General features: G+C 39.5%; 1 protein-coding gene across 1 annotated transcript in view; it reads right to left on the reverse strand.

The window, feature by feature from the left end:
* Window positions 1-27,097, reverse strand: part of DNAH8 (dynein axonemal heavy chain 8) — a 315,366-nt gene that overhangs the window by 115,173 nt on the left and 173,096 nt on the right. The window contains exons 59-69 of the mRNA XM_052649575.1: window positions 26,444-26,636; window positions 24,946-25,068; window positions 22,612-22,742; window positions 18,303-18,456; window positions 16,224-16,388; window positions 14,325-14,551; window positions 11,645-11,763; window positions 9,656-9,759; window positions 8,452-8,628; window positions 1,740-1,907; window positions 420-635 (exon numbers count right to left, since the gene is read on the reverse strand). Coding sequence (XP_052505535.1) covers window positions 420-635; window positions 1,740-1,907; window positions 8,452-8,628; window positions 9,656-9,759; window positions 11,645-11,763; window positions 14,325-14,551; window positions 16,224-16,388; window positions 18,303-18,456; window positions 22,612-22,742; window positions 24,946-25,068; window positions 26,444-26,636 — 1,777 coding nt within the window. The remainder of the gene's footprint in view (window positions 1-419; window positions 636-1,739; window positions 1,908-8,451; window positions 8,629-9,655; window positions 9,760-11,644; window positions 11,764-14,324; window positions 14,552-16,223; window positions 16,389-18,302; window positions 18,457-22,611; window positions 22,743-24,945; window positions 25,069-26,443; window positions 26,637-27,097) is intronic.

A 27,097-nucleotide genomic window follows, 5' to 3' on the forward strand; every position in this document is an offset into this window, starting at 1 on the left:
TCTGCAACCCCATGGACTGTAGTCCATGGAATTCTCTAGGCCAGAATACTGGAGTGGGTAGCCTTTCCCTTCTCAGCAGATCTTCCCGACCCAGGAATCGAACTGGGGTCTCCTGAATTGCAGGTGGATTCTTTACCAGCTGAGCTACCAGGGAAGCCCCAATTACTATTCCCAATAAACTCATACCTTGTGTAAGTCAACAAGTTGGTTTTGGTTTCTTGTCTGTGATGCCAAGAAGCATGCAACAGTTGTAAAAAGAGTAAGAAACAGTGACAGGGCATACAGAGAAAAAGAAAAGTCTGGTAATGGATAAATCTACCTTTGTTCGTCTAAATTATGCTTTGTTTTTTAACGGCAGTGATACTGATGACTGATTTTACTAAACACTGATTTACTGGGAGAAGGAGGGAAATTTTTACCTTCAGAGGCAACACTTCTCTGTTGACTCCATAAAATGTTGCCATAGCAAGTGTCCAAGACAGCAGACCAGCCACATTCCCACAGACTTTTTTGGCACTTTCAAAAGTGTAATCATCCATGTTAAAATATGGCTGCAGTAACTCAACAGTCTCTTCATTTATTGTGTCCTTGGGGAACTGCTGAAGACTCCACAGGAATCCTGTTGCACTCATCAACTGAAAAATAGTATTACAGCCTGTAAGCTCTGGAAGAAAATACGTACTTTCTTTCTGAGTTAGTATGTACTTCTAAATTGAATTTTTTTTCAAAGAAGTAATAATTGATTGGCTCTAAACATACAAATCAAGACTATGGCAGTAGTCAACCTAAAGCTGTAAATTGCAAGCTGTCTTCCTGTTTCCATGGAGAAGAGCAAAGAAGAAAAACAACATAAGTTTCCCATCTAGTGAGTGGCGTCTAAATGCCACCAACCACACAAGCCCCTTTATATAGACTGAGTTGGGTTGACATCAAGATTGTGCCAACACTTCCTTCACTGAGTAATATGCATTTAAGTGCATATTATGTTTTTTTTTAATTGGACTATAGTTGCTTTACAATGTTGTGTTAGTTTCCGCTGTAAGCAAAGTGAATCAGCCACACATACACATATACCACGCCCCCCCCCCAGCCTCTTCCTTGGATTTCTTCCCATTTAGGTTATCACAGACCACTGAATAGAGTTCCCTGTGCCATACAGTAGGTTCTCACTAGTTATCTATTTTATACATATATTATTTGTGTGTTGGGGGGGGACAATAATATTCTATGGTCCAGATGTACCATTGTTTATCTAACTACTCACATACTGAAAGGCATCTTGGTTGCATCCATGTTTTGGAAATTATGAATAGAGCTGCTATAAAAACCCCTGTGAGCAGGCTTTCGTGTGGATATAAGTTTTCAGCTCATTTGGGTAAATACTGAGGAGCATGATTGCTGAATTGAATGGTAATAGTATATTTACTTTTGTACCATGGCTTCTTTTTCAACATCTTTATTTAGGTATAATTTACAATAAAATTTCCCCATTAAAAAAAAAAAGACTGTGCAAATACCAGGTATGGGTACCGGACAGATTTTTATAAAAAGAAGGCATTCAGCTTTAAAATCTTACATTTTAAAGAGGCATTACATTTTGAGAGAGGCAATTTAAGATAAATTCTTCAGTATACAATGATCAATTATTTGTCTGCCATTGTGTCTGGTCTATATTGAGTGTCCTGGGATGCAGACGCCTGGTACACCTCAAAGGACTTATAGAGATAGATTTTACTTACTTTTAATGACTCGCCCCATGATGGCTTGCAGCAAGGTTTTTCTGGATCCATAGTGACAGGGTCAATTTTCTTTTGAAATAGTAACAGAACACAGTCCATGATTCTCATAATAAGATGAGGGGGCTTTGCAAGTTTCCTGACTGTGGCAATATCATTTGGCTTGATAGTCTGTATTTGGGGTTAGGGATCAGAATTTTTTTTGTTGAGTAGTATTCCTAGTCATATGGAACTCTCATACTTTTAAAAAATTAAAATGGAAAAATTTAAAACATGTTTTCTTCCCAGTTCCTGACATTTACATCAAGGGTCTGCATTCCAAGATTCTTACATAATGGATCTTTCATGGTTAAGTTAGGATTTGTTTCTTTGTTTGCATTTCCCCCAAAAGATCTCAATGAATTGGTTTAGAATATCACTACCAATCATTGGCCATCACCCCAGACCTCCACTAGCAACAACTGTCATTAATGTTTATCATTAGATAATTTCATCTTCAAAGCATAGAGTCTATATTACATATGAGTATTAAAAGAGGGGCAAGACCCTGAATATCAGAAACCTCACCTTCAGTTTTCATTATGAAGGTTGCCCTGTCCATCAAAAGGAGAGAATTCGAAGGAGGCAAGAAAATTTATTGTACCATATGACTCATACAAATATTTTTGAAAGCTTCTATCTGTGAGCTGAGTTAGAAATAGGACATCTCCTGACATTCGAGCCAAGAAGGACTGGGACATCATATGATCCATAAAAACTCCTAAGACTTATTTGGCTCAGTGATCACTCTCTCATGTGTTATCATAGGACCCACAAAAGAAGTGAGGGTGGAAAGTGTGTCCAGGTCATTATCACAATTTTATTAAATGATGATCCTAAATCTATTAATGCATTTAACAATCACAGGCATTCTCCCATATAAAATAAGAGCAAAACCAAAATAGGCCTGTCCTCAGAATCTTTCAAAGAGAGAGAAACACAGTAACCCTAAACTATGATTATCTGCCATGGCAGAAGTCTAGGAGTGACAGGAAAACAAAGGGGGTTCAGCACTTCCTGGAAGGGGTGAAATCTGAGCTTGGTCTTGCAGATTGACTCTTACTAGTTAGTGAAAGTTAGGAAAAGTAAGTGTTCTTGGCAGAGGGAGAGAGATCCATTTAAAAGTAACAGACCATAATTATTGCAGAAGCACTTAGGTGTTTCCATATGGCTGGATCATGTTCTGTGTAGGGACAAAATAAGATAAAATTGAAGGGGCAGACAGGAGCCAGGTATCACAGCAGTAGCACGAATATTTATTGAGTTCCTTCCATGTACCCAGTGAACTATTCATTACTTTTTAATGCGTACATTGATTTTTCAAAGATCAAGGAAGAATCAGAATTTTGCCAGAGACCCAAGAGAGTTAAGTAAATTTTACTTGAGACTATCTATCATATGGTCATGAGAAGCCAATGGAGATCTGCTTGCCTCTGAAGCTGTCCCTTCTTGCTTCATAGTCCTGGATACCTATCTTGGGACTTTAAATTAGAGAAATGGGAACTGTAAGAGGATTTTAAAAAAATGTTAAAGAGTGCATGACATAACCTAGTCAGGATGCTGAAGGAACTGAGAAGGCTGTCTGTATAATCTGAATCCCTTAGGCTAAAGTTTAAGCCAATAACCACTAGCATTATTCCTCAGTTCTCATGGAAAGATGCTTTGTGGAATGAAAGTAAGTTATGGCAAGTTCAGTTCAGTTCAGTTCACTTCAGTCGCTCAGTCATGTCCAACTCTTTGCGACCCCATGAATCGCAGCATGCCAGGCCTCCCTGTCCAACACCAGCTCCCGGAGTTCGCTCAAACTCATGTCCAACGAGTTGGTGATGCCATCCAGCCATCTCATCCTCTGTTGTCCCCTTTTCCTCCTGCCCCCAGTCCCTCCCAGCATCAGAGTCTTTTCCAATGAGTCAACTCTTCCCATGAGGTGGCCAAAGTACTGGAGTTTCAGCTTTAGCATCATTCCTTCCAAAGAACACCCAGGGCTGATCTCCTTTAGAATGGACTGGTTGGATCTCCTTGCAGTCCAAGGGACTCTCAAGAGTCTTCTCCAACACCACAGTTCAAAAGCATCAATTCTTTGGCACTCAGCTTTCTTCACAGTCCAACTCTCACATCCATATATGACCACTGGAAAAACCATAGCCTTGACTAGACGGACCTTTGTTGGCAAAGTAATGTCTCTGCTTTTCAATATGCTATCTAGGTTGGCCATAACTTTCCTTCCAAGGAGTAAGCGTCTTTTAATTTCATGGCTGCAGTCACCATCTTCAGTGATTTTGGAGCCCCCAAAAATAAAGCCTGACAGTGTTTCCACTGTTTCCCCATCTATTTCCCATGAAGTGATGGGACCAGATGCCATGATCTTTGTTTTCTGAATGTTGAGCTTTAAGCCAACTTTTTCACTCTCTTCTTTCACTCTCATCAAGAGGCTTTTTAGTTCCTCTTCACTTTCTGCCATAAGGGTGGTGTCATCTGCATATCTGAGGTTATTGATATTTCTCCTGGCAATCTTGATTCCAGCTTGCGCTTCTTCCAGCCCAGCATTTCTCATGATGTACTCTGCAATAAGTTAAATAAGCAGGGTAACAATATACAGCCCTGACATACTCCTTTTCCTATTTGAAACCAGCCTGTTGTTCCACGTCCAGTTCTAGCTGTTGCTTCCTGACCTGCATATAGGTTTCTCAAGAGGCAGGTCAGGTGGTCTGCTATTCCCATCTCTTTCAGAATTTTCCACAGTTAATTGTGATCCACACAGTCAAAGGCTTTGGCATAGTCAATAAAGCAGTAATAGATGTTTTTCTGGAACTCTCTTGCTTTTTCCATGATCCAGTGAATGTTGGCAATTTGATCTCTGGTTCCTCTGCCTTTTCTAAAACCAGCTTGAACATCTGGAAGTTCACGGTTCGTATACTGCTGAAGCCTGGCTTGGAGAATTTTGAGCATTACTTTACTAGTGTGTGAGATGAGTGCAATTGTGCAGTAGTTTGAGCATTCTTTGGCATTGCCTTTCTTTGGGACTGGAATGAAAACTGACCTTTTCCAGTCCTGTGGCCACTGCTGAGTTTTCCAAATTTGCCGGCATCTTGAGTGCTACACTTTCACAGCATCATCTTTCAGGATTTGAAATAGCTCAACTGGAATTCCATCACCTCCACTAACTTTGTTCGTAGTCATGCTTTCTAAGGCCCACTTGACTTCACATTCCAGAATGTCTGGCTCTAGGTGAGTGATCATACCATCGTGATTATCCTGGTAGTGAAGATCTTTTTTGTACAGTTCTTCTGTGTATTCTTGCCACCTCTTCTTAATATCTTCTGCTTCTGTTAGGTCCATACCATTTCTGTCCTTTATCGAGCCTATCTATGCATGAAATGTTCCCTTGGTATCTCTAATTTTCTTGAAGAAATCTCTAGTCTTTTCCGTTCTGTTGTTTTCCTCTACTTCTTTGCATTGATAGCTGAGAAAGGCTTTCTTATCTCTTCTTGCTATTCTTTGGAACTCTGCATTCAGATGCTTATATCTTTCCTTTTCTCCTTTGCTTTTCGCTTCTCTTCTTTTCACAGCTATTTGTAAGCCATGCCCTGTGGGGCCATCCAAGACGGGTGGGTCATGGTGGAGAGGTCTGACAGAATGTGGTCCACTGGAGAAGGGAATGGCAAACCACTTCAGTATTCTTGCCTTGAGAACCCCATTGCCGGGGTCCAGCCCCAGTGGAACCGGGGTAATTCAAAGGGTGGACAGAGTCGGTGAGGAGAGATTTATTTAATTAGAAATGTAAGATTAGATTAGGAAAAAATAGTGTAGTAGGAAAATGAGTGAAGAAAAGAGGCTGATTAACTTGGTTTACGTGGAAAACCAATAAAGTTTCAGACAAGGAACTTGCACCGTCTACATTGGGCCACAGGCGCCCTCTTGAATAGCGGAGGGTGCCCCGCCTTGGGCTCCCTCTCACGTGGGTCTCATAAGCCCGGGCAAGTAGACTTGGTGAGCCTCCACATTCCAAGGGATCAGCCTCAAAAGGAGAGGGAGGGAGAGGGAGCAAGAGAAAGAATCGACAGGGGGGAGGCCAGGCTTGTGCAAAAACCCCTCTCCAACTTAATTATTTAAAAGGTGTTTATATACCATAAGTTTTACATAATGGAAGATACAGAGTCATGTAGGGGCAGCAGTCCTGACCCTTTCTGTATCTTTTTGTATACAAAAGGTCTCAGGTGATTTACATTATCTTCTGGCCAAGAGGCTTGTTAACACTTTTTGGCTCTCTTCCTTAATGAATGTTAATCTCGTTTCCCCTGAAGTGTTTTTCTTTAATCTGCATCACCCTTAAAGCACTAAAGTTACATCTCTATAGAACAAAGGCGCAGTGGGTTATAACTAAGACGGTACTTAACTCAAAGATCTATGTTGCTACTTGTTTTTTCTATATACCAACTATATCAACAAACAAAAGATATGAAAATTTGGCAGCAAGTATGGGCTCAACAATGAGATGCTTAATCAGTTTTATTCTAATGATCTTGACTCCTCAGAAGCCCCTGCATTCCTAGGATGTTTTAAGCTTCCTGTGCCTGCTGCAAACAATCACATGTGCAGCTGTAAGAGTCCTGCAGGCAGGGTAAAAAGCCATCAGAGGGGTTTTTAGATTGAAACACTCATATTATGTCCAGGAGACTTACTATATAAAAGTTCTAAATTAACCTTTCCCAGAAAAAGGTGGTGAGGGGATAGCCCCCTGTTAATGTTAGAAGAGTGGATGAAAAGCATAATGTAGTATGGCAGGCAGACTCTGGTTTTGGGGGCGGATGCTCAGGAAATTTCAGGGGTTCCCCCTGAAGCCTGATCACACCCTTGCGTTTTGTCAGGCTTCCTTCCTCATGACCTTTGCCATGGGCGGGGTTCCTCACGCTGGCTCCTGGCACCCCATGAACAGTATGAAAAGGCAAGATGATAGGATACTGAAAGAGGAACTCTCCAGGTTGGTAGGTGCCCAATATGCTACTGGAGATCAGTGGAGAAATAACTCCAGAAAGAATGAAGGGATGGAGCCAAAGCAAAAACAGTACCCAGCTGTGGATGTGACTGGTGATAGAAGCAAGGTCCGATGCTGTGAGGAGCAACATTGCATAGGAACCTGGAATGTTAGGTCCATGAATCAAGGCAAATTGGAAGTGGTCAAACAGGAGATGGCAAGAGTGAACATCGACATTCTAGGAATCAGCGAACTAAAGTGGACTGGAATGGGTAAATTTAACTCAGATGACCATTATATCTACTACTGTGGGCAGGAATCCCTTAGAAGAAATGGAGTAGCCATTATGGTCAACAAAAGAGTCTGAAATGCAGTACTTGGATGCAATCTCAAAAATGACAGAATGATCTCTGTTTGTTTCCAAGGCAAACCATTCAATATCATAGTAATCCAAGTCTATGCCCCAACCAGTAACGCTGAAGAAGCTGAAGTTGAACGGTTCTACGAAGACCTACAAGACCTTTTAGAACTAACACCCAAAAAGATGTCCTTTTCATTATAGGGGACTGGAATGCAAAAGTAGGAAGTCAAGAAACACCTGGAGTAACAGGCAAATTTGGCCTTGGAATATGGAATGAAGCAGGGCAAAGGCTTGTTAGGACCTAACCTGAGCCATAACAGGCTCAGCAAGCTACACTAGGCCTAAAAGTTTCGGATTCTCATAGACCTGAGTCATGATTCCGGGCACTATACCCCCGAGCCAATCAGGAGAGTCCCCATTCATGCCATGCTTGAGCCAATCCGGATAGGGATGCGGGATTTAAAATTCGCGCGCGTACAGCTTAGCCAATCATCACACACCAGCTACACTGTTGCTGAGACAAAGAACTGCCTGTATAAAAGCAGTTGTTACTCAGAACTTGGGGCTCTTGTCGGATTCCACTGCGCTGGATGAGACCTGAGCCCTAGCTCGAGCTAGCAATAAAACCCCTTTATGCTTTTGCATTGCTGTGGATGTCTTATTCTCTCAGTTTTGGGGACTTGGACTCTGGGCATAACAGGCTAATACAGTTTTGCCAAGAGAACGCACTGTTCATAGCAAACACCCTCTTCCAACAACACAAGAGAAGACTCTACACATGGACATCACCAGATGGTCAACACCGAAATCAGATTGATTATATTCTTTGCAGCCAAAGATGAAGAAGCTCTATACAGTCAGCAAAAACAAGACAGGGAGCTGACTGGCTCAGATCATGAGCTCCTTATTGCCAAATTCACATTTAGATTGAAGAAAGTAGGGAAAACCACTACACCATTCAGGTATGACCTAAATAAAATCTCTTATGATTATACAGTGGAAGTGAGAAATAGATTTAAGGGACTAGATCTGATAGAGTGCCTGATGAACTATGGACGGAGATTTGTGACATTGTACAGGAGACAGGGATCAAGACCATCCCCATGGAAAAGAAATGCAAAAAAAAGTTATGGGAAGTAAAGACTTAAAAAAATAAACTTAGGAAATGTAATCAGCAGAAATATTTGCTTCAGGACTCAGAGATTACAATCACATTAAGAAAGAAAATAAAGAATTCAATTCAGTTTTCTGATTACAAGAATCCCGTAACTAAATTTTATGTAATGAAACATGGTGCCAGCTAGGACTTGTGTTGGGAGGGAAAACAATGCATGGCTCACATTCAGGGCTGCTTCTGCTTCTTCCAGTGCAGGTCTAGCTGCCTCGAGCTTGGTCTCAGCTATTACTTTTTCACTATCGATTTCATCCACTATTTTTTGGGCTTTGTCTTTTACTTCTTGCACTTCATTTTTCACTTTGGCTGAAGCCTGAGCACTTACTGTGACTTCTGCTAATACCTGTTAAAGAAAGGAAACGTGAGGATCAATAGAAACCTTTTCAGCATAATTTACAGATTTGAGTATATGATATAAAATAAGAATGAGAGAAAATTCATCCCCCATTTAAGTTGTCTATATTTTAAGATGTATTAAAGTAACTCCTCTGAGCAGTTCTGTAGTCTTTGTTTCCTAAGCTTCTCTTGGTCATGAACTATATTAATAAATATTTTAAACTTTCAGAAAAATGATATTTATACTCTATGTTATTTCTAGAAAATTAAAACTATTCAAAGTCAGTGCCACGGAATAAGGTCAGAAACCATATGAAGCCTCATGTAATAACAAAAAAAATAGCTAATGTTTGTTGACCGCCTACCATATATCCAGATGCTAAGGGTCTACCTTATGTCATATGCTAAGTGCCTCTCCCAGGCTCTAATATTTCAATAACTGGCTAAAGGTCGAGACTTAAGCACCCATTCTTAAGTGACTGCGATGGAAGGTGAAAGCAGCCTGAGACTGGGGGAGAAGCAGTAGGTAGGGAAGTAACACATATATATCCCTATCACCTTGGGAGGAGCACCTTTAAAAAAGACTCAATCAACTCTTCTTTTTATTCTTTTCCTTCCTTAAAACCAACTTCAGATCAAACTTGGCCTACCCCCAGAAACCTAGAGTCTGCAGAGACCTTAAAGAGAAGATTTAATTTAAGTTATTGTCAAGCAGAAATTTCCTATACAGATGACAGAAAATGAGAGAGAACCAGAGAAGGAAAAAAAAAAAACAGTCTTAGACCAAGTAGAGGATATAATAGTTTAGGTATGTTTTGGTGTAAATTAAACAAAAATATCTAATGGTCTTTGTAAATGTTGCTATTGTTGTTTAGTTGCTAAGTCGTATCCGACTCTTTTGGACCCCATGTGGGCTGTATCTTACTGGAAATAACCTGTAGGTTTATATTCTGTTTACTTTTTAATAACATTTTTAAACAATGCTTTTTTTAAAATGTGGGAAGATATCCTTCACAGTGTAAATGCCAACTCACTTCATCTGCTTTTACGGAAGCCACTGCCAACTCCTTCTCCTTTACTGCAAGATCCTGAGAGAGTTTTGCAACAGATTCACTTGCCTCCATCAGCTTATCAAGACCTTTACAAACACACACATAGACACTTTCACTGAATATATGATTATCCCCTCATCAAAAACTTATTCAATATTTGCTACTTATAAAGAACCATGTGCTGGGTGCATGCTGTCTCTTCAGTCATGTCCAACTCTTTGCAACCCCATGGACTGCAGCCCACAAGGTTTCTCTGTTCATGGGATTTTCCAGGCAAGAATACTGGAGTGGGTCGCCGTGCCTTCCTCCAGGGGATCTTCCTGACCCAGGGATCGAACCCATATCTCTTATGTCTCTTGCACTGGCAGGCAGGTCCTTTACCACCTGGGATGCCACTAGGGCCCCCTGGGAAGCCCTAAGGCACCATAATGTATACTATAACAAACACAAAATAACTATGGACAAGATGTCTTAAAATACATATATTATAGAAGCAATAATACTGACCATATTTCTAACAGTTTCAGTTCAGCAGGAAATGAAGAAAATAGGTCTGATTGAAGAATAGCATCTAGTTACATTTAAGGGAAACTCATATTGCTATAACAAGTAAAATTAATTTAGCCAGGAAACTTATTTGACAAATGTATGCTCTCCTTGGCTTTGCAAACAGTTTGTAACTATTGTTTTTTGCCTTTGAATCACATTGCAGCTGAGACGGCAAATGAGACATAATATATTAACATTTTTGTGGTTCTCTGCTATAAAAGTGAAAATAACTGCTAAAACTTCTGCAACTGTTTCTGAGACTCTCAGTGCTCTAGACAAAAATAACTGGTTAACTGAAAATCTCAGTAGGTGCTAGACAGAGGTGTGCTGGTAAACATTTAGAGTCTGGGTCTGGAGTGAGGGCATTCATTTGGATGGTTCCAGTTTCCACAGTGTAGATAATCCTACCTTGTCTGATTTCAAGCTACCAAGAGGTTCTCAGCAACACACCATTATATAATATTTCTACCACAAAGATAGAATAGAAATAATAATGTTCCCCAAGAACATCAATAATAATAAAATAAAGTAAAAATAACTAAGAAGTAACGAGTTTTTAGTATTGCTTGCCCTCATTAACATAATTAATTTAATTGTAAGTTTATTAACTTTTAATAAAGGCTGTGGTTATCAACCAGATCATAACATTCCTAATTTAACAATCAGTTCCCATGAGCCAGTGCAGGTAGCTTCAGCACATCACTGATTCTAGAGCATCATATGCAAAAGCTGTAGGAAAGTCATGAGAAAGCCAGCAGAAGGAAGTCTCTCTTACAGGGCACCCACCATCACTGTAACTTCACAGACCTTTATGCTTTGTGACCACATTCTGTGTAGAAGTGAAAATACAGCACTAAGGCATTTCAGGATTATTTGGGCCAAATGCTTTCTGGACATAAAACCTGTTTTCCTACTTATACTACATATACTGGACACTTAGAAAACCACTGCTCACGTAAAGTCTCTTTCTGTTTTCATTTGTTCACGTTTGTTTCTGTTTTGTCTTTTCCTTTGTTAGAAATCTGAGAAGCAGTAACACGGCAAAGTTTACACAAATTGAGGGAAACGGCAAAGAAACCATAAATTGAAATTGTGGTCAGTACCCAAGAGCTGGCTTTTCCCCATCTGTAAGCAGCAGCTCAACAACCATGGTGACTCAGTACCCAACAGGATGGACCCAAAGCTGAAAGAGCTGGAAGAAATGGTTCCCCAAGAAAAACAGGCCACCTCTGTTTACATTTTTTCTGCCCAGACTTTCTTGACAGGTCAAAAGACCCATAAAGATATCCCTCAAAATAATCTACTACCAGCAATATTTCAACATTGATTATAAATCAATATTTCAAACAACAATGTCCACCAAACAAAACATTGGGATCTCTTTCAGACAAGCCCTAAAAGACCAGATTCTGTTCCACTTACCAATATTCATACGTTCAGCTTGTTCATTAATATATTTCACCTTTTCAGTGTAAATGTTTTTATAACCATTTATAAATGAGAGGTAAGATTTGGGAGTCACGTGTGCTCTTCGGCGGTATCTGAGAGTAGAACAGAAAAAAAGACCTTCAGGTGAGGCAGCAGGAATACAATATCTCTAACTGATTCTTTGACCTGACCCTTATCCCCATTCTGGGCTTCTGTTTCCTCTTCTGGAAAACTGAGAAGAGGCTCACTGTCCTACACCTCCTAGGATTTTGTGAAGATCAAAAAATAAAACAGCATATGTAAACACACTTTGTAAACTTTAATGTTCTATACAGATATTAGGGATACGTGGTTGAAATGAATTTGTGCTGAGATCTGTTTTCATTCACCAGATATTTGCTACACATCTCTTCCCCACTAGAAACCCAGATAAGTGGGCTTCCAAAGGTGAAAGCCAATCTCTCCCCTGAATTTCTGGATTATCATTGAAATCAAGGCACATTTGATCCAAACATCCAACTCACTATGGTTTCAGTATAGTAATTATATTTAACAATAGAAACAAGTAAAAGGAAAATTTTTTATACAGGAGAAACTCAAGTCAAAGAAGAGATCTTCACATACTATAAATTTATATTTTTATATTACATTAAGTTTATTTTATATTAAATTTTTACTTTCAGAGTTCTGAACATTAAAAAGAATTTTTAAGGACTCTGGCATATATGTGACTATAATAAAACATTATATAAATATTTTTTAAAGATTTTTTTTTATGCAGGCTGTTTTTAAAGCCTTTTATTGAATTTGATACAACTCTGCTTCCTTTTTTGGCTGTGAAGCATGTAGGATCTTTCTTAGCTACCTGATCAGAGATCAAACCAGCACCTCCTACGTTGGAAGGCAAAATCTTAACCACTGGACTTCCAGGAAAGTCCCATATTATGCATATATATTGCATTCAGAATACACTTCTACAATAAGAGGATATGAAAACTTTGAAAAATACACCAAATTTTCAAAAATAAAGACATGGGTTTTTGTAGCTGCACAAAGGTGAAAACTTCTCTTCACAAGTTGACAGCAGCAGAGGTGGAGTGCAAGTTAAGCAGAAAGAAAATCTTCCAACAAAGAGAATTAATATATACAGATTTACCAAGAGAATCTGGGAGACTCTCTATGACTGTTTAAGAGGATGGTCCATGTACAGTTTTAAGTAAAGAAAACGACACAGGATAAACAAGTTTTTGTGAGATAGGATCCCCTACCGCTTGGAAAATCAATTAAGTGCTACCCAGACTCTCCATCTGGTCCCATTACTTCATGACAAATAGATGGGGAAACAATGGAAACAGTGACAGATTTTATTTTCTTGGGCTCCAAAATCACTGCAGATGGTGACTGTAGCCATGAAATTAAAAGATGCTTGCTCCTTGGAAGAAAAGCTACGACCAACCTAGACAGCATATTAAAAAGCAGAGACATTACTTTGATGACAACGGTCCGTCTACTTAAAGCTATGGTTTTTTCAGTAGTCATGAATGGATGTGAGAGTCAGACTATAAAGAAAGCTGAGGGCTGAAGAATTCATGCTTTTGAACTGTGGTGTTGAAGAAAACTCTTGAGAGTCCCTTGGACTGCAAGGAGATCCAACCAGTCAATCTTAAAGGAAATCAGTCCTGAATACTCATTGGAAGGACTGATGCTGAAGTTGAAGCTCCAATACTTTGGCCACCTGATGTGAAGAACTGACTCCTTAGAAAAGACCCTGATGCTGGGAAAGACTGAAGGCAGGAGGAGAAGGTGACGACAGAGGATGAGATGGTTGGATGGCATTATCGACTCAATGGACATGCATTTGAGTAAGCTCCGGAAGTTGGTGATGGACAGGGAGACCTGGTGTGCGTCCATGGGGTCGCAAAGAGTTGGACAGAACTGAGCGACTGAACTGAAGACTCTCTGTGCAGAAAAATAGGCCCAGTCTTTCTGGGAGGTACTGCACGCCCTGAAGCTCATCCATGAACCCTAAGCAAGAAGTGCTCTGTTATAGAAACCATGTTGGCCCACCTTTATTTATAGCAATCATACCAGTGACTATCACACTTTGGAAAACACTGCTATGTTCTTGAACTGTCAACACCAGCGTTCACATCATGAACACCATTTCTGCTTTTAGGGACTAGACTCTTCTACTGTCAATTAAACTTTGGTTTCATAATGGTCAAGAAAACACGGACAAGATTAAGTGATGCATATACATGATCCCTTAGCATAAGGCAATAAGGAAACTTTAGAACTGTGGACTTCTTCAACCAAATAAATAATGAACTTGAATACGAAATTTTAAAGAGTTTATAATGAATTATTTTAAGTCATTTCCAAAAAATAAATTAAGCAAGTGAATTTAAATAATTCATTAAGTATCTGTTACTTTGAAGCCCGGAGGGAAAGGAATAGTTGAAAGTATGGACACTAGTTAATTTTAAAATCTCAATTATTTGTCATCATTTTATTACATAATCACTAGAAAATCAAAGCAAGGGAAAAATCTAAGTGCAGCTGGGATTTCGAGCTCCATCACTGTGACGAGCGTCTTACTGGATGTTCCATTTTATTCCTCTTTGGAGTGAACCTTGTGTTTCTGTAGCTATTACACTTATGCATCAACACTTACCTTTGGAAATAACTTTCACAGCTCTCTGAAACCATGTCGTGAAAGAGGCCCATTGTTTCTACGACTTGTCTTTTAGTGTCACTAGAGCAGACAATACTATAGCCTGAAACGAAATAGGAGGCCACAGCAACCAGTGCCTCCCGAGGCCAGCGGCTGAACCAGTCCATGGTGCAGCCCGATATCAAGCCAGGAAATTTCAAAGAGCGGGCACGGAACTTCTCACCAACCTAGCGCCAGAAATGTCAAAAAGCATCATAAATTTAAAAAAAATTATATATTAAAAAAACACAGAGGGATTATAAGTCAGGCAGAGAGACCTTTTTATATTCTGAGCCAACAGCCTGATACAACAAATTTTTTTAGAAATCTTCTTAACTGCATGAATATGTAAATTAAGTGTCCAGGTGCAAGGAGGTAATAGTTCCACACTCTTTCCTTTCCTAAGACTCGATCTGCTGCTCAATTCTAGAATCTACCATGTAAGAAGACACTGACATCTTCTTTGCCCATGTGCTACAAATACACAATGGAATATTACTCGGCTGTAAAAAGGAATGAATTTGAGTCAGTTGTAGTGAAGTAGATGAATCTACAGCCTGTTATACAGAGTGAAGTAAGTCAGAAAGAGAAAACAAATATTGTATACTAACACATATATAAGAACCTAGAAAAACAGTACCGATGAGCCTATTTACAAGGGAGAAATAGAGATGCAGACAAAAAGAATGGACTTGTGGACACAGCGAGAGAAGGGAGAGTAGGAGGAATCGAGACAGTAGCAGTGATATATATACACTATCATGTAAAAGAGAGATCACCAGCAGGAAGCTGCTGCACAACACAGGGAGCCCAGCCTGGCGCTCTGTGACGGCCTAGATGGGTGGGACAGGAGGTGGGTGGGGGGCTCAAGAGGGACTCTTAAGCAAAAAAAAAACACAAAAACTAAATTTGATACTTAAAATTTTAAAGAAAATTTTAAACAATCTGACGTTAAAGATCTGTTCCAAGAAAGGAAAAATGGATGGAAAAAAAAAAAAGGAAACTGACAAACCACATTTCTAGAGAGAGATGACCAGGACAGTGAAAGGCCTGGAACCAGGGCAAGTGAGATCTGCAGAAGGAATGGGAGGTGTTTGGTCTAAAAAAGAAATGACTTAGGGAGTCTGCAGAAACTTTCCCCAAATATCTGAAGAGCTGAATGCAGGAGAGGGATTGGATTCACTTTACAGGACAAACGAAATCACAGGTGAAAAGTCAGAGACAAAATTCCACTGTTTGTAAAGAAGATCTTTCTGGCTATTAGACTACCTAAAAATTAAGCAAGATGCCCTATAAGTTAGTGCGCCACCTCCCCCACCCCCAAGAGCAGAACTGCCCAATAGAATTTTCTATGATGATGGAAAGGATCTATATGTGTGCTTTCCACAGTAATCCCTAGCCACGTGCAGCTATTGAGTATTTGAAATGAAGCTAGTGGGACTGAGAAATCAGATTTTCATTTTTACTTAATTTTAACTGATCAAAAATCAAATGACCACACATGGCTAATGGTTAGAATACTGGATAGCACAGTGAGTGAGAGACATTCAAACCTACATCAGGGACATTCTAGATGGTATGACTATATCGGCGCTAAAGCTAGACAAGACTACATCACCAAATCCCTTAAAATCAAATAATTTCTGTCTCTAGGTAATCAAAGTTGTAGGGTATGCAATAATTGCTAACGAGTATACTCAATTTTCACTCTTTAGTATGATTTTGGTCAGTGGAGATTGGTGGTAGTAAAGAAGTAACAAGTGTTCATTTCTGAGCAAATCATGTCATCAGAGAAGGTGAACTAAGTACATTCAAGGAAGTAACTCCTCCTACATAGAAATAACTAAAGTAAAAACTCACTGGAGAAAAGCAGAGAACAACGTGCAAGTTCTTTCTTGATCTTGAAATGAAGTACTCATACAGATTATCGAAGGTGGGAGGATGGCGAGGGAGCTCCCTTTTCATGACCGATATCAGCCCTTGGGTGATTTCATCCATCTCGTCCCGTGCAAACAAATTGGAGATCTTTGAGGAATAGGCAAGAAAGGGTTCAGTATTTTGAGAGTTCCCCACAGCCAACGCACTGCCAAAGTCTGGTCCTTCCCCACTCCCCCCACCCCCACCACCACGTCATTTCTTTTCATATTTTTTCCTGCGTCTCTACAGTCAAATCCCTAGTCTGCCAGAAATTACAAGAGTGCAACTTTTTATTTAGCAGCTTAATCAGGAGCAAATTAAGTTTCCTTTTGCTCAAATAGCTATTACCAAAAAGCCATCTTGTTTACCATTCCAGTCACCACTTTAAATGTCCAGTGATGCCTTCCGTTCTGATTCACAGTCAGTCTCAACTGTGGTTCCAAAATAGTAAACTAGAGCATACGAAAGTAAGCATCCGTACTGTGAAGGGAAGAGTTCATACGCAAGGTGTGCTTGCAGGGTGGCCTTTGCCTGGCATCTGAGAAACAGGCTTTTGGAAGGAATCCGCCATTACTAATCGATAAGGCTGTTCCACTGTACCTAGACTATTTATAAAAACATTGGGATATATGATGAACATCTGCTTTCCTTCTGGGAGTCTGGAATTTTGGCAATTGTGGCTAGGCAGAGAACAACTACATGACCAGCCCCTAAGAAAGTCTTGAATTCTGAATCTCAAATGAGCTTCCTTGAACAGAAAAGCACATGTGTTTCTGCACTTGACTTCATGTTTCTTCACTTTCATTTCACACCAAAAACACATTCTGTATGGACCCTTTAGTGAGAACATATTAATAGGAAACATGTATATGGATTTCCCGACTCCCCCGGATGTGTCTTTTTCTTTACTGATCCAGCTGAAAATCCTTACTGTGCTGCTGCAATACATCTTAGTCATTAGCTCAACTATATGCTGAGTCCTGTGCATCCTTCTAATAAAGTACCACGCATGTTGGTGGTCAAAGAAGTGATGATAAAAATGGTGTCAGCAGTGGTGACATTCAGTTCAGTTCAATTGCTCAGTCATGTCCAACTCTTTGCAGTCCCAGGGACTGCAGCATGACAGGCCTCCCTGTCCATCACCAACTCCCAGAGTTTATTCAAACTCATGTCCATTGAGTCGGTGATGCTACCCAACCATCTCTTCCTCTGCCATCCCCTTCTCCTCCTGCCTTCAATCTTTCCCAGCATCAGGGTCTTTTCCAATGAGTCAGTTCTTCGCATCAGATGGCCAAAGTATTGGAGTTGCAGCTTCAGCATCAGTCCTTCCATTGAATATTCAGGACTGGTTTCCAGCAGGATGGCTTGGTTGGATCTCCTTGCAGTCCAAGGGACTCTCAAGAGTCTTCTCCGACATCACAGTTCAAAAGCATCAGTTCTTTGGTGCTCAGTGTTGACATACACATCTACTTACAGGTAGGGTAACTTTTTCAACCGTTCTATACTCCTGATATTTAGATACATAAATGATATAGATAGATAAATTTTGCTTCTCCTAAAATAAATTACAGGATCAAGCCAAAGATTTATGAGACAAATAAGGAACCATATTTAAAATGGAAGAAAACATATAAAATATCTGGAGGTAAGCAGCATTACTTTCACAGAAACTTCAAAAAAATCGATTGAACCTCATGTGTTAATCATTTCTAAAATGAAAAATGGGTACCAAATGGCTTCATTTCTTTTTTTAATAATAATTATTTATTTATTTGGCTGTGCCAGGTCTTAGTTGCATCTGTCCAGGATCTTTGCTGCAGCATGCAAACTGTAGTTGCAGCATGTGGTATCTACTTCCCTGACTAGGGATTGGTCCTGGGCGCCCTGAGTTGGGGGCTCAGAGTCTTAGCCACTGGGCCACCAGGGAAGTCCCTAAATACCTCGCTTCTGAAAGACTGCTGCTTTCTCTATTCAGATTTACATTTTAAAAATGTAACTTCTTTCTCTACTTTGGAGACATACCTCCCCTGAAGATAGCAGGTTGTTGAGATATTCTAGAAATGCCTCATCTTTTATCTCGTTGTCAGTAAAGATAAAAGTGATGCCTTTGCCATCAGCACCAGCAACTTTGTACAAGGCTTTTAAATCATCCGTGAGATTACTCACATTATAAGACCTAAGAAGAGAAGGAGCAGAAAGCTTTAAATGAAAATATAGTCAACATTTATCTCAAAACACAAAATAATCCATGATAATTAGAGCATAATCTGCACCTGCTCCAATAGATTCTAAGTTAATAGTGCCTGCTAGAAAACACAGAGCTAAACAGCTGTACATTACCACTCTAAATAAATAGGTTTTATTTAGCTTGAGAAGTTAGTGGGGAATTTACTACAAGTGACTCAGACAGAATAATTGGGAACAAGGAAAAGAACTTTTATTCCCTACAGTCCAACAGTGCTCAGCCAACAGATGTTTTCCCAAGTGAATATATATGTAATATTTAAAACTAATCAGATATTTGGATAAGCTTAGATTGGTAAGAAGGTATAGATAAATTATAAGTAAAATTAGTGATAAATTACATATAATGGTAATTTGCACATCTCATTAAGCAACTAGATTCAGAGATGCATTATGCAATGTGATATAAATAATAGAAATGTTATAATTATGTGGTCACAGATTCTGAAGAGAGACGAGCTTGGTCTCTGTTTTTCTTGTTTACCCTGTTTCCTACTAAATCCATGTGCTACCAGAAGTGATATGATATGTAAAAACAAAGCAGACGTTTTCTTAAATGTGGCATGTAAATCTTCGTGTGTAGATGCCAATGAAAGGGATTATAAAGAAGTCCTTATTTGAAGGAGGTTTCATAATGTAAGTAATAGGGAGTTCTGTGTAATCCATAGGGTCTAATGGAAAGACTACTGGCATTAAAATCAGGAAGACCAGAGTTCAAATCCCTGCCCTGCAGTTTTATAAAAGTCCCTTCATGTTTTACAGTTTGTTTCCTCATCTTCAAAATTAAGATAATTACCAATTTGTAAAGGTTGTTATGGGCATTCGAGATGATGTAGCTTCAGTTCAGTTCAGTTCAGTCGCCCAGTCATGTCCAACTCTTTGAGACCCCATGGACTGCAACATGCCAGGCCTCCCTGTCCATCACCAACTCCCAGAGTTTACTCAAACTCATGTCCACTGAGTTGGTGATGCCATCCAACTATCTCATCCTCTGTCGTCCCCTTCTCCTCCTGCCTTCAATCTTTCCCAGCATCAGAGTCTTCTCAAATGAGTCAGCTCTTTGCATCAGATGACCAAAGTACCAGAGTTTCAGCTTCAACATCAGTCCTTCCAGTGAATAGTCAGGACTGATTTCCCTTAGGATGGACCGGTTGGATCTCCTTGCAGTCCAAGGGACTCTCAAGAGTCTTCTCCAACACCACAGTTCAAAAGCATCAATTCTTCGGCACTCAGCTTTCTTTACAGTCCAACTCTCACATCTATACGTGACTACTGGAAAAATCATAGCCTTGACTAGATGGACCTTTGTTGGCAAAGTAATGTCTCTGCTTCTTAATATGCTGTCTAGGTTGGTCATACTTATATGCAGAGTACATCATGAGAAACGCTGGGCTGGAAGAAGCACAAGCTGGAATCAAGATTGCCGGGAGAAATATCAATAACCTCAGATATGCAGATAACACCACCCTTATGGCAGAAAGTGAAGAGGAACTAAAAAGCCTCTTGGTGAAAAAGGAGAGTGAAAAAGTTGGCTTAAAGCTCAACAGTCAGAAAACAAAGATCATGGCATCTGGTTCCATCACTTCATGGGAAATAGATGGGGAAACAGTGGAAACAGTGTCAGGCTTTATTTTGGGGGGCTCCAAAGTCACTGCAGATGGTGATTGCAGCCATGAAATTAAAAGATGCTTACTCCTTGGAAGAAAAGTTATGACCAACCTAGATAGCATATTTAAAAGCAGACATTACTTTGCCAACAAAGGTCCATCTAGTCAAGGCTATGGTTTTTCCAGTGGTCATGTATGGATGTGAGAGTTGGACTGTGAAGAAAGCTGAAGAATTGATGCTTTTGAACTGTGGTGTTGGAGAAGACTCTTGAGAGTCCCTTGGACTGCAAGGAGATCCAACCAATCCATTCTGAAGGAGATTAGCCCTGGGATTTCTTTGGAAGGAATGATGCTAAAGCTGAAACTCCAGTACTTTGGCCACCTCATGCGAAGAGTTGATTCATTGGAAAAGACCCTGATGCTGGGAGGGATTGGGGGCAGGAGGAGAAGGGGACGACAGAGGATGAGATAGCTGGATGGCATCACCGACTCGATGGATGTGAGTCTGAGTAAACTCTGGGAGTTGGTGATGGACAGGGAGGCCTGGCATGCTGTGATTCATGGGGTCGCAAAGAGTCGGACATGACTGAACAACTGAACTGAAATAAACTGAGGTTGGTTATAACCTTTCTTCCAAGGAGTAAGCTTAACTACACTTAAATGTATAAATAGCTTACTTTTATTTTTTTAACCTTTTTATTTTATACTGGAGTATAGCCAATTAACAATGCTGTGACAATTTCCGGTGGACAGCAAAGGGACTCAGCCATACATATACATGTATCCATTCTCCCCTAAACTCCCCTCTCTCCCAGGCTGCCACATAACATTGAGCAGAGTTCCCTATGCTATACAGTAGGTCCTTGTTGGTTATCCATTTTAAATACAGCAACGTGTACATAATTCTATATCCAAAACTCCCCAACTATCCATTCCTCCTATTCTTCCCCTGGCAACCATAAGTTCATTCTCTAAGTCTGTGAGTCTGTTTTAGTTTTGTAAATAAGTTCATCTGTATCATTTCTTTTTAGATTCTACATATAAGAGATGTCATAGCTTATTTTTAAATTAGGAGAGGAAGTGAAGCCCTTCTGGGTGGCACTATAGTTAAAAGTCTTATAGATCTCAGCAAAAGGAATACTATCAAAAAGAAACGATCTATCCCCTCAAAATAATTCCCAAGGGGGAGAACTCATTAAAAAGGGAAACGGGTAAGTTGGTTTGCTGAGAAGTAGCTGCACCCGTGAGAGCGACCTAGTCCACATCCTTACTCAGAACTGCCCGGTGTTGATAGAGCAACCCTCTCACTGACCACTCAATGAAGTCACAAAGCCATTTTGCTCATTTTTTAAAATTAAGCAGACTGTTAGGCATTGCTTTTACAATATATAGACATGGTCACAGCACACCCTCTCTAGGTCCAGACTCCTCTCGCTGCTTTCTTTCATATCTAAGCCTCTTGAGGAGTTTTAAAATTTGTTTATATTTGCTTCTTTCACTTCCTTAATGGTGGCTTCTGCCCCCATCTGATCCACTCAAAGGTTTGACACCACTCTTCGTGCTTTAAGCTCGTTTTTAGGCTAATTCTCTGGCTCCTGAGGTTTCTGGAAACCACTCCGGATTTCCTCCGCTGCCTGGCCTCTTCTCCTCACTCCCCCTGCATTGTTATACCCACCACTTCTATCTCAAGCAGTATACTCAGACATGAGTATATTTGCAAATCAAAAACCCCGCAACTGTTTATTAACAGTACAATGGATAAGCAACTATGGAATATGTGATAAAATGGAAGGCTCCACAGCAATAAAAATGGATAAACTGCTGCTGCATGTAGCATCAGGGATGAGTCTCACAAACACCGTGCAAGCAAGAAACGCTGGACACTAAAAAAGGAAACCCCATACGATTTGACTGACATAAGCTAAAAAATAGGCAAAATAAATCAATGGGCTTAGAAGTTAGAATACTGTTCCCCTTAGGAGGGTAGTGACTGGGACAAGAGCCAAGGTGTACTTCTGGGTGCTAGTGATGTTTTATTTCTTTATCTGTGAACTAACTACATAGGTGTACTTACTTTTTGACACTCATGATTTGTGAACATTTTTTTAAATGTATATTACCCTGAAATAAAAACAAGAAATACAATAAATTGTTGTAATCTTTTTTATTTTTGTTTATTTGGCTATGCCCAGCAGCATGCAGGATCTCAGTTTCCTGACCAGGGATCAAATTGTTGCCTCCAGCAGTAGAAACATGGAGTCTTAACCACTGAACCTCCAGATAAATCCTATTGTAATTTTTTAAATTTTATTTCATTTTTTAGTTGAAGGATAATTGCTTTACAATGCTGTGTTGCTTTCTGCCATACTACAATGCAAATCAGTCATAATTATATATGTAATTTTTTTAATCGAACATTTCACTCCAGTGAAATCAACGATAGAGAAAAAAAAATATTGGCGTGTTTCATTTTATCTTACCTGGTTAATGTTATCTGGAATATTTGATATCCAGCTATAAAAGAGGCCAATCTTGAAAGACTTTGTTTTCCTGAACCACCGACACCCACAAGCAATGCATTTCCACATGATGTTCGGATTATTCGTGAAATCTGTTTTGAAATAAAATAGTATATATTTGAAAATAGAATTCAGCTGTTTACATCTGCTTGCAATAAATGGGTCCATGGTTTGACCACATGCTTCAAGACTACATTAGACTTTTTCATTTAATGTAAAAGGTTTCATATTGATTTATTCAATTCCAGTTCTTTCATTGCCCATCTATATTTACATCATGAAAAAGAGTGCAAATTGGCTTTCCTATCTCCTATTTTAAAATGATTTTCTGTGTGTGTGTGTGTGTGTGTAATTTTATTATTTTCATACTCAACAGGTAATGGAACTGCTCTTCCCAATCTGCAGGGAGCAGTTTACAACTGTTTGCTTATTATCATCAGTCTAACACACTGACTTAAGCAGAAAACAAATGCTACTTAGCTCTACAACAAATGCTACCTCTACCATATCTCTGCCGGTGAAAATTTTTTTAAAGTATCAAAATTCTATTTACAATGGAGGCATGGAAACATCTGTAGAAAAAACTTAGGGAAACAGCCTTTAGCCTTGTGTTGCTTTTCTAAGGAGATTCCCTCACAGAGAGGATAAGGCCCAAACTGTGGTTTGAATCTTACGCAGGTCAGTTGGAGACATTGCTAAAAAGCTGTCTTTTACATTAATACCACTGATTAGAGCTTCCCTGGTGGCTCAGAGGTTAAAGCGTCTGCCTCCAATGCAGGAGACCTGGGTTCGATCCCTGGGTCGGGAAGATCCCCTGGAGAAGGAAATGGCAACCCACTCCAGTATTCTTGCCTGGAGAATCCCATGGATGAAGGAACCTGGTAGGCTACAGTCCACGGGGTCGCAAACAGTCGGACATGACTGAGTGACTTCACCTTCACCTTCACCACTGATTAAAAGACAATCTAGATGGATCAGTAAATTCATTTATCACCACAACAAAGAATTTTTTAAAATTCAAGTTTTACAGGGGGCAGACACCTTGATATGTGTCAAATCTATTATATTTTAAATACATTAATCACTTATGTGGTTTTGCACCTAGAACAGGGTACCAGGCCCCTAAGACCAAGCCACTGTGGGTACTCAATAATTATTTGTTGGGACTTCCCTGGTGGTCTAGTGGTTGGGAATCTGCCTTGCAATGCAAGGAATTCAGGTTCAATCCCTGGTCTGGAAACTAAGATCCCACAAGCCTCAGAACAACTAAGCCCATGGGCCACAACTACTGAGCCCATGTACCACAACCAGGGAGTCCACGTGCCATGATGTGCCATATTTTAAATAATAACTATTAATTGTTGAATAGATGAATGTAAATTCGCCAATTTTGCAGAAGACGATTCTATAATAAATACAGAGTTAACTGTCTCCTCTTTATGAAACCTTCCTATTCCAATTTGTTGGAGAAATTCCTTTTTCCTCTATAAATTACACAAACAACTCCTTCTGCAGCCTTTCACACCTGGACCCAAGCCATACTCCTTTCAGGTCATGCCTCCAGTTGGTTCCTATTTTTATCAGTCCTGTATACCTACGTTTCCTCTTTCCCCATAGTCTGTAGGTCAATCATGAAGTCAACATTTTTAAACACATCAACTTTTCCTCCATGGGCAATGGGATTTCCATTACACCAAAACATAGTTTGAGGGAATATTTTTTTCCTAGGGTTCTCCAGCTTATTGTCTAAAAAGGTAAAACTCTGACTCAGCGAGACAAACACAAAACCCCTCAGTTTGCCCTTGAAAAACATTTGCTGTCATATGCTGCTGCTAAGTCGCTTCAGTCGTGTCCGACTCTACGCAACCCCATAGACGGCAGCCCACCAGGCTCCCCCATCCCTGGGATTCTCCAGGCAAGAACACTGGAGTGGGTTGCCATTTCCTTCGCCAATGCAAGAAAGTGAAAAGTGAAAGTGAAGTCGCTCAGCCGTACCCGACTCTTAGAGACCCCATGGACTGCAGCCTACCAGGCTCCTCTGTCCATGGGATTTTCCAGGCAAGAGTACTGGAGTGGGGTGCCATTGCCTTCTCCGTTGCTGTCATATAGATGGATTCAAATAAGAGGCTTCTGATTAAGCCTCTGTTTTGTAAGAGAGTGAACTGACTTAACCTATAGATTCTCTTCTATTAACTATCAGATACTATAAAAGTACTCTCTAAAAAAGTTTATCTGTGAAATTCACTAAGCTTTTACATTATCTATTTATATCAGTAAACAATCAATAGCGAGAACCTTAATAAGATGAGTCATTGCATCTTTAAAAAACACCAGATCAAGAGATGTTCCTCTAATGATTTCATTGAACTGTCTCTGGTAAAACTGGAGTTTTTCAGACAGAAATTCAAAGGATGGTACCTAAGAGTAGGGAGAGAGAAAAATAATATTTAAGATCCAAAATTCAGGAATGCTGTAATTGTAAAGATATTCACAAGTAATCCTTTAAAAAAAAGTTAAACCTAATGGATTTCCAAAAATGTGTCATGAATGAATTGACTTTTAGTTATTTCCATTTTCAGATCCTGAAGCCTAACTGGTTGGTTTCCAATATGAAATTATTCATAACCTTTTCCTTTAGGAATCCCAGCACCAACTACTATCCATGTTAATTAAGGCTGTAATATAACAAATGTATTTCTCAGTTTTTATTTGCTTCTTAACAGTGCTTATGGAGCTTTAAAAATATATAGAAATTTTACATTGTTTATGTAGTCAAATTATTCTGAAATCAATATTCACTTATTTCTTTTGCAAATGGTTGCTCCCCATTTAATTCTTTGACCAACATTCATTTCAAAATTACTCTATGTGATCCTGTTTTTAAAAAATCTCTCTGGAGTCTTGTTTCAAGCATCATTAAATCTATACATTAACTTATGGAAAACAATGTGTGGCCATTTAACCAAGTAAAGTTTTATCATATTTATTCCTAGATGTTTTACATATTTGTTGCTAACTGAATGAAATACTTTTATGTTGTATTTCCTATCTTGGGATTATTGGCAAGAGATGGCAATCCTTTTTCTATAAAGGGCAAAGTAGTAAATATTTTAGACTTTGTGGCCCATATGGTCATTCAACTCCACCTTCGTAGTACAAAAGCAGTCATAGACAATATATAAACAGATGGGCTTGGTTGTGTTCCAATACAACTTTACTTGTGAACATTGAAATTTGAATTGTGTAATTTTCATGTGTCACACAATATTATTATTCTTTGATTTTTTTCTACCCATTTAAAAATGCAAAACTCTTCTTAGCTCACAAATCTGACAAAAACAGGCAGTAGGCTGGATTTGGCCCATTGGCTAATATAGAGGATATTTATTCAGTTATAGATTTATATCACACTTGGTCATATAACTGAAAGTTGGAACTGATTTTTAAAAATCTCTTGGATTATATTAAGAGATAACCATATCTGTCAGTAATAACACTTTTGTTTTTCCTATCTGATAATTACATCTATTTTCTTCTTGTCATTTTGTTGCACTGCCTAGAACTTTCAAAACAATATTAAGTAATCGCGATAACTGCACACACATTTGTCTTATACCTGACTTTAATGGGACTGCTGCTGAATTTCTTTGAAATAAATATTTCACTTGGTGTATGATGACATGAAACACAACATATAACTATTGTAGAAGTTATGATAACTCCAAAGTGGGACTCTAGTGCAGGGAGAAATATCTAGCCAGATGAATGATCGAAAAAAACGGAAAATAAATACCAATTCATAGACTTTGGGCACTTCAAACGTGGTGTCTTCGGGTTCATCTCCAGTTGGTTCAGGCATCTCACGGAGAAAATCTACAAAGTATGGTTCAGGAAGAATATATGACCCCACATCTGGGCTAACATTTTCTTCAACTGAACGGACAAGTTGTGTATTAAACCATTGTTCATCATCAGGCGTTATAAACCTAAAAGAAAAATACAGGATTAAGAAATGCAAACTAGGAAGGCATCTGTTCTAACTGAACATGGTTTTAACCTCTCTCCACATCTTCTCAGCCCTCACCCTGTACATCCATTACCTCAAAACACAGAAACAGTATGTTCGGCCTTCTGACCAGAGGCAGACCGAACTCCATCCAAGAGAGTTATAACACTGACAGTGTCACTTACAGAAAATACTAACTGTCTCTCTCTGTGGCCAGACTTAAGCTCCTCTGAATCCTCTTCCCAACTAGGCCCCAAATTTTGGACTTCCATGTCCTTCTTTGCATCACCCATTTTTAGCAAGAATCCCGTTAGATCAGTTTAGGCAGCTGCCGCTGCTAAGTCGCTTCAGTCATGTCCGACTCTGTGCGACCCCATAGACAGCAGTCCACCAGGCTCCCCTGTCCCTGGGATTCTCCAGGCAAGAACACTGGAGTGGGTT

The sequence above is a fragment of the Budorcas taxicolor genome, chromosome 11, assembly GCF_023091745.1.
Source record: "Budorcas taxicolor isolate Tak-1 chromosome 11, Takin1.1, whole genome shotgun sequence".
NCBI classification, from domain to species: Eukaryota; Metazoa; Chordata; class Mammalia; order Artiodactyla; family Bovidae; genus Budorcas; species Budorcas taxicolor.